The sequence below is a fragment of the Arachis ipaensis genome, chromosome B10 (assembly GCF_059453495.1).
Source record: "Arachis ipaensis isolate K30076 ecotype BB chromosome B10, ASM5945349v1, whole genome shotgun sequence".
Classification (NCBI taxonomy): Eukaryota; Viridiplantae; Streptophyta; class Magnoliopsida; order Fabales; family Fabaceae; genus Arachis; species Arachis ipaensis.
The window spans coordinates 119,133,002-119,145,174 of NC_142435.1; the positions used below are offsets into that span (position 1 = coordinate 119,133,002).

The 12,173-nt window shown below is 40.1% G+C and overlaps 1 protein-coding gene across 4 annotated transcripts; it reads left to right on the plus strand.

Annotated features, from left to right (window-relative positions):
• Window positions 1–701: 701 nt before the first annotated feature.
• On the plus strand, window positions 702–3,245 carry LOC107622070 (uncharacterized). Of its 4 annotated transcripts, none has more exons than XM_088491048.1 (6): window positions 702–947; window positions 1,017–1,200; window positions 1,650–1,687; window positions 2,022–2,099; window positions 2,230–2,384; window positions 2,501–3,245. In XM_088491048.1, the coding sequence occupies exons 2-6, from the start codon at window positions 1,038–1,040 to the stop codon at window positions 2,556–2,558; spliced, it is 492 nt and encodes a 163-aa protein (XP_088347174.1). In that variant the 5' UTR covers window positions 702–947; window positions 1,017–1,037; the 3' UTR covers window positions 2,559–3,245. The 4 variants fall into 4 exon arrangements, with proteins under 4 accessions (XP_088347174.1, XP_088347257.1, XP_088347237.1 ...); XM_088491131.1 differs by having other exon boundaries at window positions 1,023–1,200; XM_088491111.1 differs by having other exon boundaries at window positions 702–936.
• Window positions 3,246–12,173: the final 8,928 nt, after the last annotated feature.

Here is a 12,173-nt window from a genome sequence, read left to right on the forward strand (position 1 = left end):
ATAGGTTATATTTAGTAGTATTTTTTATTTGATAATCTAATATATAAGAAGAAGTTAAAGCTATATTTAGTGAATATTTTTGTTTTATAAGTATGTGCAGCAAAATTAAAGCTTATTATTACTCCAAATCGTACAACAACAACAACAACAATAATGATAATAATAATAATAAAAATAAATATTTATTGAAAGAAAACACACTCAAGTCTTGGACTAAATAAACAAATAAACCAAACAACTTGTGTATCAGGTTCTAATTTAAAAATTAAGGTCAACACAAAGATTAAAAAGAAATAAACTACTCATATATAGTAGATTCTAATCTCTCTCAAAGGACCATAGTTCATTCAAATAATAGTTTAAATAAATTATTCCCATATATTATAAATTTAACTGCCTAGAGACGTGATGATTTAGTCCTCCATCACAATCCACTTCCCTTTCTTAGATTTGGATGAAACTAACTTGTTTTCAGCCTCTTCTATACACTACAAAAAAAGTGTTTAAAATGGCATTTATATTACGGTGGTTCTTTATAATATTCAGGTATTATGACATTTTATGGTGCTACCATAATTAATGTGCATAAAATGGCATTTTTGGTGATTCTGGCGGTTTTAAACCGCCAATATCAAAACCCATTATTTAAAAAAGAAGGCAAATAAAATCCTTCTCCAACAAAGGAAAATCCTAACTAAAAAACCCATCGCTGCCACCAAATCCGAAAACGAAGATCTGTGCTCTTCTCCAGCGACTGCTCCGGCGACGATCTGCTCCAGCGACTCCTCCGACGACGATCTGCTCCAGTGACTCCTCCGACGACGATCTTCTCAGTGGCATTATCCTTCGATGAGATTGTGTGCTCTTTCTAGCGACGATCTCCTCTAGCAGGTTCTCCTCCGGCGGCACGTTTTACTCTCGCGCTACAATCTCCGGGTGAGAGCAAGGTAGATCTTCTTTCTCTCAATTTTCTACTGTTGTCAAAAATACCTGAAAGTTTGAAATGAAAAATCAAGTTGCAGAAACTTCATAAAACTATGAGATCTGTTGTGCAAGTGTTTCCTCCAATGATCTTCTTCGGCAATCTCCTCCATAAACGCTTCTCTTCCATTGATGAGATCTGTTGCGCAAGTGTTTCCTGCGGCATCGAGTTGTGTTCTGCGATTTCTCCATCTCCATCGAGCTTCGTTGAGCATCTAGGTTAATATACAAATTTGCATTATCTTCTTCTATTTACTCATGATTTGTAAATATGCCATGTTTTATGCTAATAATGACTACATCTTTTTCTTTAATTCTAGGTTTTCAATTTTATTCCTTGTCAGAAGAAATTGGAGGTTGTCATTCACTAAAATTTCTTCTAATTTTGTTTGTATGTATGTTCGATGATTATGGATTATGATGATATCATGTTTGAGCTCCCTCCTCTATTTTATTCTTCTTCGCTCATTTTATTGAAAGAAACAAGGAACAAAAGAATTTTTGGTTTCAATTGATTTTATTTTTCATTTTCTTGAATTCTTGATGGACCTACATAACTTGATTGAATTTCAATTTTGTTTTGGTTTTGATTGAATTTCAGTGTTGTTGTTGTTACTGTCTTTGAACAACTTTAATTAATTTCTGCTGTCAATTTTTATAAATGACAGCATCGTTATGGACTTCTCACTACGAGATGCTACAAATGGTACTTATCCAGGTCCATTTCTCATACTTGTCTTTCTTTTTTCATTCTAGAAAATTTGGTTCTTGATTATTTTGAGTGTTAATTATTGCCTAGCAAAGCTGGTTGACTTAATGTGTGCTCTACTGTGTAGAACTCGTGTGTTTACATTGGTTGTATATTCTGTTTAGAAATGAAACAAAATTGGTGATTATGTATGTGGTCACACATTAAATTTGGTTAAAGAGTTAGCAAATATATCTCTTCGTCTCTGCCTTATTACCAATAGGGTTTATATTCTGATCACTGATCACTGATGACTGCTACACATTTCGATTTGCATACTTTTTATTTGCAGACAAGATTTGAGATAGAAGCTCCTACACATCAGAGAGGCTTCCAACTTCACAAGGTTGTGGATTCCATTCTGCACAAGGTACAGAATTAAGAGCAGGTGCCCCAAGGCTTTCTTTTCTTCTTCAGATGATGAGGAATCTGATATATAAAATGGTTGTGTATGTTTCTAATGCACATAGTAATGTCTGGTACATGCTTTTATATAAAAGGGTGTCACTTTGTGGAAATCTCACTATCAAAGGTATTTAACACAATATTTTCCTACACAAGTGATTTTGCTTCTGATGGGAATGCATTACCAGAAGGAGAAACTCACTTATTGGCTTCTTGTGAATATGAAATCAGTACTAAATAAGGACAAGAGGTAAGTAAACTTTTTAGTCCCATTAATTCAGATATACATAAAAACTCATTTAGAAAAAGTATATACATATTCAGGCAATGTCAATATCAAATGCCCTAAAACAGGACTTGTTGCAGAGTTAAGCTTCACAACGCAATCTTTCCTTGGATTTTGGGGAAATCGAAGAGTAGTTAAGGCCAAGATCATTGATTCATCTTCAAGGAAGATACTATGTGAAATTAATGGTCATTAGGCTAGGTATGAACTATGAAGTATCAATTAGTCACTGATGCACCACTATTTTGTGGTACATTTTATGCTTAATTGAGTGAATTTTATCCACTAAACTCACACTTATTCATATAATTTGCATGTTTTATATTTTCCTTCCTAATTCTGTGCTATGATTGAAAACATGCTTCTTTGGCCTTAAATTGCTAATTATTAATCCTCTCGTATTACCATTCGATGCCTTGATATGTGTGTTAAGTGATTTCAGAGTTTATAGGGCAGGAATGGCTTAGAAGATGGAGAAGGAAGCATGCAAAAGTGGAAGGAATACAAGAAATTGAAGGAATTGTTAAGTTGTCCAGCCTGACCTCTTCGTACTAAATCGATCATAACTTGAGCTACAGAAGTTCAAATAAGGCGGTTCCAGTTGCGTTGGAAAGCTAACATCCAGGGATTCGAAATGATATATAATTTGTCATAGTTGCCATGCTATTAGGCAACGCACATGCGTGGATCATGCGTACGCGTGACCTGGCAAAAGTTCAATCCACGCGTACGCGTGACAGAGCCACGTGCTGGACGCATCAAAAAACACTGGGGGAGATTTCTGGGCCGTTTTTGACCTAGTTTTTGGCCCAAAAAACACAGATTAAAAGCTGCAGAGTGGGGAAATCAATATTAATTCATTCATTCAATCAATTCACACAACTTCTCATTATTCACAATTTAGGTTTTAGATGCATTTTCTAGAGAGAGAGGCTCTCTCTCTAGGTTTTAGGATTTCTCTTAGCTTTAGGTTTATTTCTTCTCAATTTCAGGTTCAATGTTGCTTTAATTTAGTTTCTCTTCTACTTTTAATTATCTTAGCATTCTAGTTTATTTATCTTTCCAATTGAATTTATGAACTTTTCATGTTAGATTTGATTTTATATTTAATGCAATTTGAGGTATTTCAGATTTATTGCTTCTTTCTTTATTTGTTATCATTGATGCTTGCAATTGGTTGTTTAGATGTTTTATTCCCTATTACTCTTCTATGTTCTTATGTTATACCTTCCAAGTATTTGACAAAATGCTTGGGAGGGTTTTAAGTTAGATTTTTTATGATTCTTGGCTTTGGTTGAGTAATTGGAGACACTTGAGTTATCAACCTCCTTGTTGATTGATAATTGTAAGTTGCTGGTTGATTTAGATCCCTCTAAAGCTAGTCTTTCCTTAGGAGTTGACTAGGACTTGAGGAATCAAATTGATTAGTCTACTTGACTTTTCTCCATAGTTAGAGGTTAACTAAGTGGGAGCAACGGACAATTCTCATCACAATTGATAAGGATAACTAGGATAGGACGTTCAGTTCTCATACCTTACCAAAAGCTTTTCTAATTATCAATTTAATTCTTGCAATTTTATTTCCTTACTCCTTATTTCAAAAACCCAAAAAGATACAATCTCATAACCAATTATAAGCAACACACTTCCCTGCAATTCTTTGAAAGACGACCCGATGATTAAATACTTCGGTTATTAATTTTATTGGGTTTGCTTAAGTGACAACCAAATTTTTGTATGAAAGGATTCTTTGTTGGTTTAGAAACTATACTAGAAACGAGGATTTATTTGTGCATTCTTTACCGACAAAAAATTCGATCATTAGTCACTTTGTCTTTTCTGAAGGGAATACTATTCTAAACTAGAACTTCAAACTTCAAAGCAATGACCACCAATTGTTTATTTGTAAAAATTTGATGTTGTAATTTCTAATACCTTAACATGCTGCAGCACTGTAGCAGTGAAGAATACAATTAATGGAGAAGAAAGAGTGATACTTGATGCAAGAGAAGTCATTTCAGGGCTCCAGAATCCAATTGTTAAGGATTCAAAGGTAGTAATAGTAATTATCTATTTACTATATGAGATTGCTAGTTTCTAGTGTCAAGCTGATGAGTTTAGAAAACTCTTATTTAATTTTGATGATGAACAAATATTATTAAAATATTTAATTACAAAATTATTAATTTGATCTTAATTCATACTTACTAGATTAATAATTTTGTTGTGCAGATTCTACGTTGGGCCGAAATAAAAAGAAAGATCCCAAGCCCAATAAATTAAATTTCAGCCCCATGAAATTCTTGTTGTGTGATGTTTGGCTGAAATAGTTTTATTAGTTGGGCCAGAAAATTTTATTTCTTTAAGCCCAAAGAAAGCCTTCCTATGTGATTCATTGCTTGATCCCAAATTCATCAGGAAAACAAATGTTAACCAAATGGGCCAGTTTTAATCTCAATGTTACAAGCCCAAACCCTATTAGTAATAAATGGTTCCTATCTTGGTCCGAAACCAAAGAAAAATGAAAGCAAAGTGCTTCCAACGGAACCAAGCCTTTAACCATGTGATGGATTTCAAAATCTATTACATTGTTAATTAATGCATGGGAAATATGAGAGAGAAAAATTCAGCTGAATTGATTGATGGCTATTATGACAAACACGCCACTCTAAGCTAGGGAAGTAAAAGCAAGTTATTCTCAATTAATTTGTTTAACCAATTTGTATTGCTTTTCTTCAGATTCTTTTCTTTCTCTCATCTCTTTCTTGTTTCTTCTTCGGTCTTTGTCCAGTAAACCATGGACGCTGTGCTCATCAACAAAGAAAAAGAAGAAGTTGCATGCATCAAGACTGTAAGGCCCACATCGGTTGGAGAGGGGAACGAAGCATGCCTTATAAGGGTGTGGATACCTCTCCCTAGTATGACGCGTTTTGACGAGTGAGTGTGGGGGGCTTTGGCTATCATCCCTATCGTCAAAGGCAAAACCGTGAGGCCTTGTGTACCAAAGCGGACAATATCGTGCTAGCGGGTGGTCTGGGCTGTTACATTATGGTATCAGAGCAGTTCGTTCCTGTAGAGCCTGAGGAATGGACTGACTATGCTTCTGTGCATTCTCTGTGTGTGTGTTATGTGCTACTAGTATATCTGCTTGATATAATTGGCATAAACGTTCATGAGCATGCATTTGGGACTTTGAAGCACTAGACTTCCGATATTGAGACTGATCAACTTAATATTGATTGTTTGGTGTGTATAGGAACCAGATGGCGCCTCGTGGACGCGGTAGAGGCCGTGGGAGAAGACATACGAATGCTCGTGCGCCGAAGACTAATCCTAATGACCCGGTGAAATTTATGACTGCGTTGGAGAACATGGCTGCTGCTATGCAAGCCACTGCTGAGGCTCTTGGTCAACAGATGAACAACCATGGTAATGACGGAGGTGGAGTTCAGGGTCCGATGACACTGGTGAACTTTTTGAAGGTTAATCCACCGAAGTTCAAGGGAACTACTAGCCCGACTGAATCCGATACGTGGTTTCAAGCCATGGAACGAGCACTGCAAGCGCAGGTGGTACCTGAAGGGCAGCGTGTAGAGTTCGCTACCTATTTGCTCACTGGGGAAGCGTCGCATTGGTGGCAAGGAATCTGACGCCTCCTGCAGCAGGGTGATGATTATATCACCTGGAATGTCTTCCAAGAGGAGTTCTATAAGAAGTACTTTCCGACTTCTGCTAGGACGGCCAAGGAGCTTGAATTGTTGCAGCTGAAGCAGGGTACTATGTCCATATCTGAGTATACTGACAAGTTTGAGGAGCTGTTCAGATTCTCTCGTATGTGTCAAGGGACTCCGGTGGAATATGAGGAATGGAAGTGTGTTAAGTACGAAGGAGGACTCCGGAGCGATATTTTCAGTTCAGTGGGACCAATGGAGATTAGGACTTTCTCCGAGTTGGTGAACAAGTGTAGGGTTGCTGAAGAGTGTGTGAAGAGGGCAACCGCTGAGAAAGGAAGTCACAAAGGATCATTTTTACAGAACCGAGGGAAGAGCTTTGCACCTAGAGGTCCGCCTTTCAAGAGGGGAGGTTCTTTTAGGAGGCCCAACAACAACTACTCCCAAGGGAAAAGGTTTGGGAAGCAGCCTCAGAATGATCAAGCTTGTACTAGGTGTGGGAGTCACCATCCGGGAGTACCATGCAAGGCCGGATGGGTTTTGTGCTACAATTGTGGAAAGGCGGGGCATAAAGCCGCAAGTTGTCCAGAGAAGCAAAAGCAAGGTGCTGGGAAAGCACAACAGACTGGTCGGGTGTTCACCACCTCAGCTGTGGGTACAGAGGGATCCGAGACACTCATTTGAGGTAACTGTAAAATGGCTGGTCAAACTTTAAATGCTTTATTTGATTCGGGAGCATCGCATTCATTCATTGCATTTGAGAAAGCCCATGAGTTAGGGTTGAAGATCGTAACCTTAAGTTATGACTTAAAAGTGTATAATGCTACCCATGAAGCCATGGTAACTAGACTAGGATGCCCGAAAGTTTCGTTTAGGTTCAAGCAGCGTGATTTTGTCCATAATCTAATCTGCTTACCGATGATCGGTCTTGATCTTATCTTGGGATTGGACTGGTTATCCGAAAACCATGTCCTGCTTGATTGTTCTACCAAGTCGGTGTACTTTATGCCGGAGGATACAGAAGGGCCGGTTGTGGTGAATAATTATTACTTGAATTCAATGATGGTGAACTGTTCTGGAACCGAATGTCAGGGTATCCTGTTGTTAACCGCGGGTGTTTCGGGTGATGATCAAAGGTTGGATCAGATTCCGGTAGTGTGTGAGTTTCCGGAAGTGTTTCCCGATGATATTGAGGAATTTCCACCTAACCGAGAGGTCGAGTTTGCTATTGAATTGGTGCCTGGGGCGGGACCAATCTCAAGTGCTCCTTATAGGATGTCACCGTTAGAGATGGCCGAGCTAAAGTCTCAGTTAGAGGAATTGTTGGGTAAGAAACTTATCCGACCAAGTGTTTCCCCGTGGGGTGCTCCAGTGTTACTGGTAAAGAAGAAAGATGGAAGTATGCGACTCTGTGTGGATTACAGGCAGCTGAACAAGGTCACCATAAAGAATAAGTACCCATTTCCGAGGATTGATGATCTCATGGATCAGTTACAAGGAGCTGGGGTTTTCTCTAAGATCGATTTGCGATCCGGTTATCACCAGATAAGGGTGAGGGGTGAGGATATCCCTAAGACCGCTTTCAGAACTCGTTATGGTCATTACGAGTACACTGTAATGTCCTTTGGGTTGACGAACGCTCCTGCAGTATTCATGGATTACATGAATAGAGTGTTCCGTCCGTTTCTGGATAAATTCGTGGTTGTCTTCATTGACGATATACTAATTTACTCCAAGACTGAAGAAGAGCATGCGGAACACTTGCGGACCGTGTTGCAGATTTTAAAGGAGAAGAAACTCTATGCGAAACTGTCTAAGTGTGAGTTCTGGAAGAGTGAGGTGAAGTTTTTGGGTCACGTGGTGAGTAAGAAGGGAATAGCCGTAGATCCAACCAAGGTAGAAGCTGTGATGGATTGGAAGCAACCAACCACAGTAACTGAGATAAGGAGTTTTCTGGGTTTAGCTGGCTATTACCGAAGGTTCATCAAAGGCTTTTCGCAATTAGCTTTGCCGTTGACAAAGTTAACTCGCAAAGACACTCCGTTTGTTTGGACTCCTGAGTGCGAGGAGAGCTTTCAGACATTGAAGAAAAAGTTGACCACTGCACCTGTGTTAGTGTTACCTGAGCCGAACGAGCCTTTTGAGGTGTACTGTGATGCATCGTTAAAGGGCCTAGGGTGCGTGCTGATGCAGCATCATAATGTGGTGGCGTATGCCTCACGACAGTTGAGACCTCACGAAGTTAGTTATCCTACGCACGATTTGGAACTCGCTGCGGTTGTGTTTGCCTTGAAGGTGTGGAGGCATTATCTCTATGGGGTTAAGTTCCAAGTCTTTTCCGATCACAAGAGCTTGAAATACCTCTTTGATCAGAAAGAGCTTAATATGAGGCAAAGGAGGTGGATGGAATTGTTGAAAGACTATGACTTTGAGTTAAATTACCATCCTGGAAAGGCGAATATAGTGGCGGATGCGTTAAGTCGGAAGTCGTTATATGCGTCTTGGATGATGCTTCAAGAGGAGAAGTTGCTCAAGGGATTCGAGAGTCTAAAAATTGGTGCTCGAGAAGTATCTGGAACCTTGTGTTTGAGCCGATTAGAAATCTCGAGTGACTTTAAGTCCGAACTCCTAAAGGCTCATGAAAATGATGAAGCATTATGGAAGGTGTTACCGGCTATCGAGCAAGGAAAACAGTGGAGAGTGTCAGAAGAAAAAGATGGGTTATGGATATTCAAGGGTAGGATCATTGTGCCGGATGTTGGCACTTTGAGGCAAGATATCTTAAAGGAGGCACACAAAAGCGGATTCTCCATTCACCCGGGGAGTACTAAGATGTACCATGATTTAAAGGCGATGTTTTGGTGGCCGGGTATGAAGAATGATGTAGCGGAATATGTTTCAAAGTGCTTAACTTGTCAAAAGGTAAAGATTGAACATCAAAGACCTTCCGGGATGTTGCAACCCTTAGAGGTTCCGCAATGGAAGTGGGAAAGTATTGCAATGGACTTTGTGTCGGGATTGCCAAGGACTAGGACTGGTTTTGATGCTATCTGGGTGATCGTGGACCAACTGACGAAGTCAGCTCACTTTTTACCCGTTCAGATGACTTACACCCTTGAGGAGCTAGCTCGGTTATACATAAAGGAGATTGTGAGACTCCATGGTGTACCTGCTACTATAATCTCTGATAGAGATCCTCGTTTCACTTCGAGGTTCTGGGGTGCATTTCAGAAAGCTTTTGGAACTCGATTAAGCTTGAGTACAGCGTACCATCCTCAAACAGATGGTCAATCTGAGAGGACGATCCAAACACTAGAGGATATGTTGAGAGCTTGTGTTTTGGACCAACCGGCGAGTTGGGATCGGTATATGCCGTTAGTAGAGTTTGCATACAATAATAGTTACCATGCGAGCATCGGAATGGCTCCGTATGAGGCTTTGTATGGGAGAAAATGTCAATCTCCACTATGTTGGTATGAAGCTGGAGAGAAAGGCTTGTTGGGGCCGGAAATGATAGCTGAGACCACTGAACAAGTCAAGAAAATCTGAGATAGGATGCTTACGGCGCAGAGTCGTCAAAAGAGTTACGCTGATCAAAGGCGGAAGCCCTTAGAATTTGAGGCAGGAGATCATGTTTTCCTGAAAGTTACTCCGACCACAGGAGTAGGTAGAGCGATTAAAGCAAAGAAGTTGAATCCTCGATACATTGGTCCATTTCAGATCCTGGAGAGGATTGGACCGGTGGCGTATCGGATGGCTCTACCACCTCATCTTTCGAACATGCACGATGTGATTCACGTGTCACAGCTTCAGAAATACACTCCTGATGCTAGCCATGTGTTAGAACCCTAGTTTCCAACCGGCCCCAAAGTGGGCCCTTGGCCCAACATAACTAAACCAAAACCCTAGTTTTCAGCACTCTCTCTCCTCACACAACACTAATACACGCTGAAAAAGAGAGGCCATGGAGGGAAGAACACTCTCTCAAGTTCTATCTCTCACTTGATCTTCAAACCACCATAACTTTTGATCTAGAGCTCCGATTGCCGCTCCGTTTGCGGCCCCGCGTTCACCGCGGAGAGCTCTACAAAACCCATACAATTAATCTTGAGGTAAGCCACGTTTTACTGTTCGAAATTCCAGCCCTTAATTTCGAGTTTCATGAGTAAAAATGTTGAGATTTTGGGTTCTTTGATGTTATAGGACCCAACTCTCTTGAAGGAGAAGATTAATCTTGTCTCCTTGGACCTTGGGTGTGGTAAGATTCTCAACCCTAGTATAATTTGTTGTTCTATGAGGTTTGGGCATTGAGATGTTGTGTATGGGTATGATGATTGTGGCTTAGGTTGTGTATATGTGAATATTGGAGCTTGATTGGTGATTTTGGAAAGCTTGGAAGAGGGTTTTGTGTGATAAAATCTGTTCTTGGAGGTATTGATACCTTGAGAGCTTGTGGACAAGTGGTTTGGAAGTGCTCCGGTTGAGCTTGGGAAATTGGCTAAGGTATGGTTTCGGTTTCCCGTATCTAATATGTAATGTGGTAGGAAATACTTAGGCTAGAGGCCCTAAGATAGGCATTGAATTGATGATGTTGTGGAATGGTTGAGATATATGATGTGATCATATGTGTGATTATGAATATTGATGCCTTGATTGTGTGATATGTGAGAAAATGCATGTTGTGATATATGCTTGATGAATGATTGAGGTTGAATTGATGGGTGGTGCCATATTGTTGGTGAGTATGATGATTATGTATAATGATGGTTGATTGAAAATTGATATTGTTAGAAATTGGGATGAGAAGGATGTATGACATAATATTGTGTTTATCCTTTGGCCTTTTGATTGAGAAGTGTTAAAATGGTTGGAGGTAGTTTTGAGAATTTTGGTAAAATGTCAATGCGTGAGTTGAGGATGGCTTGTTGTTGAATTTGGTACACTTTGATTGATTTCAAAGAAAAGGGATGAAATTGGCATGTTTTAATTGATTTTGAAAAGAGTTGAAAGTGGCTTGTTTTGAAAATGGCACTTTGTGGTTTTGAATGAAAATATGGTTTTTGGGCATACTTTGACGGGACATAACTTGGACTACGGATCTTTGATTTGTGCCAAATCTGTTTAGAAATGAAATTGGATCCGGGATGTCCATGCCGTTCGAAGAACGGGTGAAAATAATTTAAAATGAGAGAGTTATGACCGTCGGAAGATTGGGGGTTGAATCTGTGAATTCTGCAGCTTTTAACTTAGAAAATTTTTAGCAGAATGACCCCTCGCGCGTAGGCGCACTTGGCGCGTATGCGCCGTTCTTCGAGAAAGCATCATCCACACGTGCGCGTGGAGTGCGCGTACGTGTGGCCCTGTTTTCATCCCAAAGTTGATTTTTGAGTTTTAAAAGCCAAACTTCATACTTCTAAGCCTCCGATCTCACCACTTATGTCTTAAATCATTATGATATGCCTAGCATGAGGAAAAGGGCTAGTGAATGTGGTAACTTGCGAGTGAAGCAAGGAAAAAATGAATGATCCATGAGGATCAAAGATGATTATGTGAGATGTGGAGGATGGCGGTGGAAGTGCTTGTTATGCCATGGGCCGAATGGCCGTAATTGTTAATGAATTGGCTGGTTATGGATTTAACCGTGAGCCGGATGGCTGGATTATGCCGTGTGGCGGCGGAGCCATGTTTATGGCTAAGTATAAATGCATATATGCTGTTGAATGAATTGTGAATATTTGCACTTCCACCATTGGAGATGAGGGTTTCCCTGGGTAGTAGCAGTGGCTAGCCACCACGTGCTCCAGGTTGAGACTCGAAGCTCTTTTGACCCTATGTCGTAAGTGTGGCCGGGCACTGTGAAAGGCCCGGATGAGCTCGCCCCCGTAAATATTCACCAGTGAGGGTGATGGATATGGATCATGTTTATGATCAAGTTTATGATGAGTATAACTCGAGTTGGGGATGCACGACAGAGGGACAGTCCAATGATTAGCTACCAGGACTTGTCGGGTTGGCTCTATAACCGACAGATGATATCATCAGCCACTAGGGACAGGCATGCATCATAAGCATACTACATGAA

Bases quoted from the DNA above. Each gene is read 5' to 3' on its own strand.
- LOC107622070 (XM_088491048.1), top strand. From the start codon at position 1,038: ATGAGATCTGTTGTGCAAGTGTTTCCTCCAATGATCTTCTTCGGCAAT. The intron at 2,100-2,229 runs GTACAGAATTAA...TTTATATAAAAG, and splicing joins TGGATTCCATTCTGCACAAG to GGTGTCACTTTGTGGAAATC. The intron at 2,385-2,500 runs GTAAGTAAACTT...GACTTGTTGCAG, and splicing joins GTACTAAATAAGGACAAGAG to AGTTAAGCTTCACAACGCAA.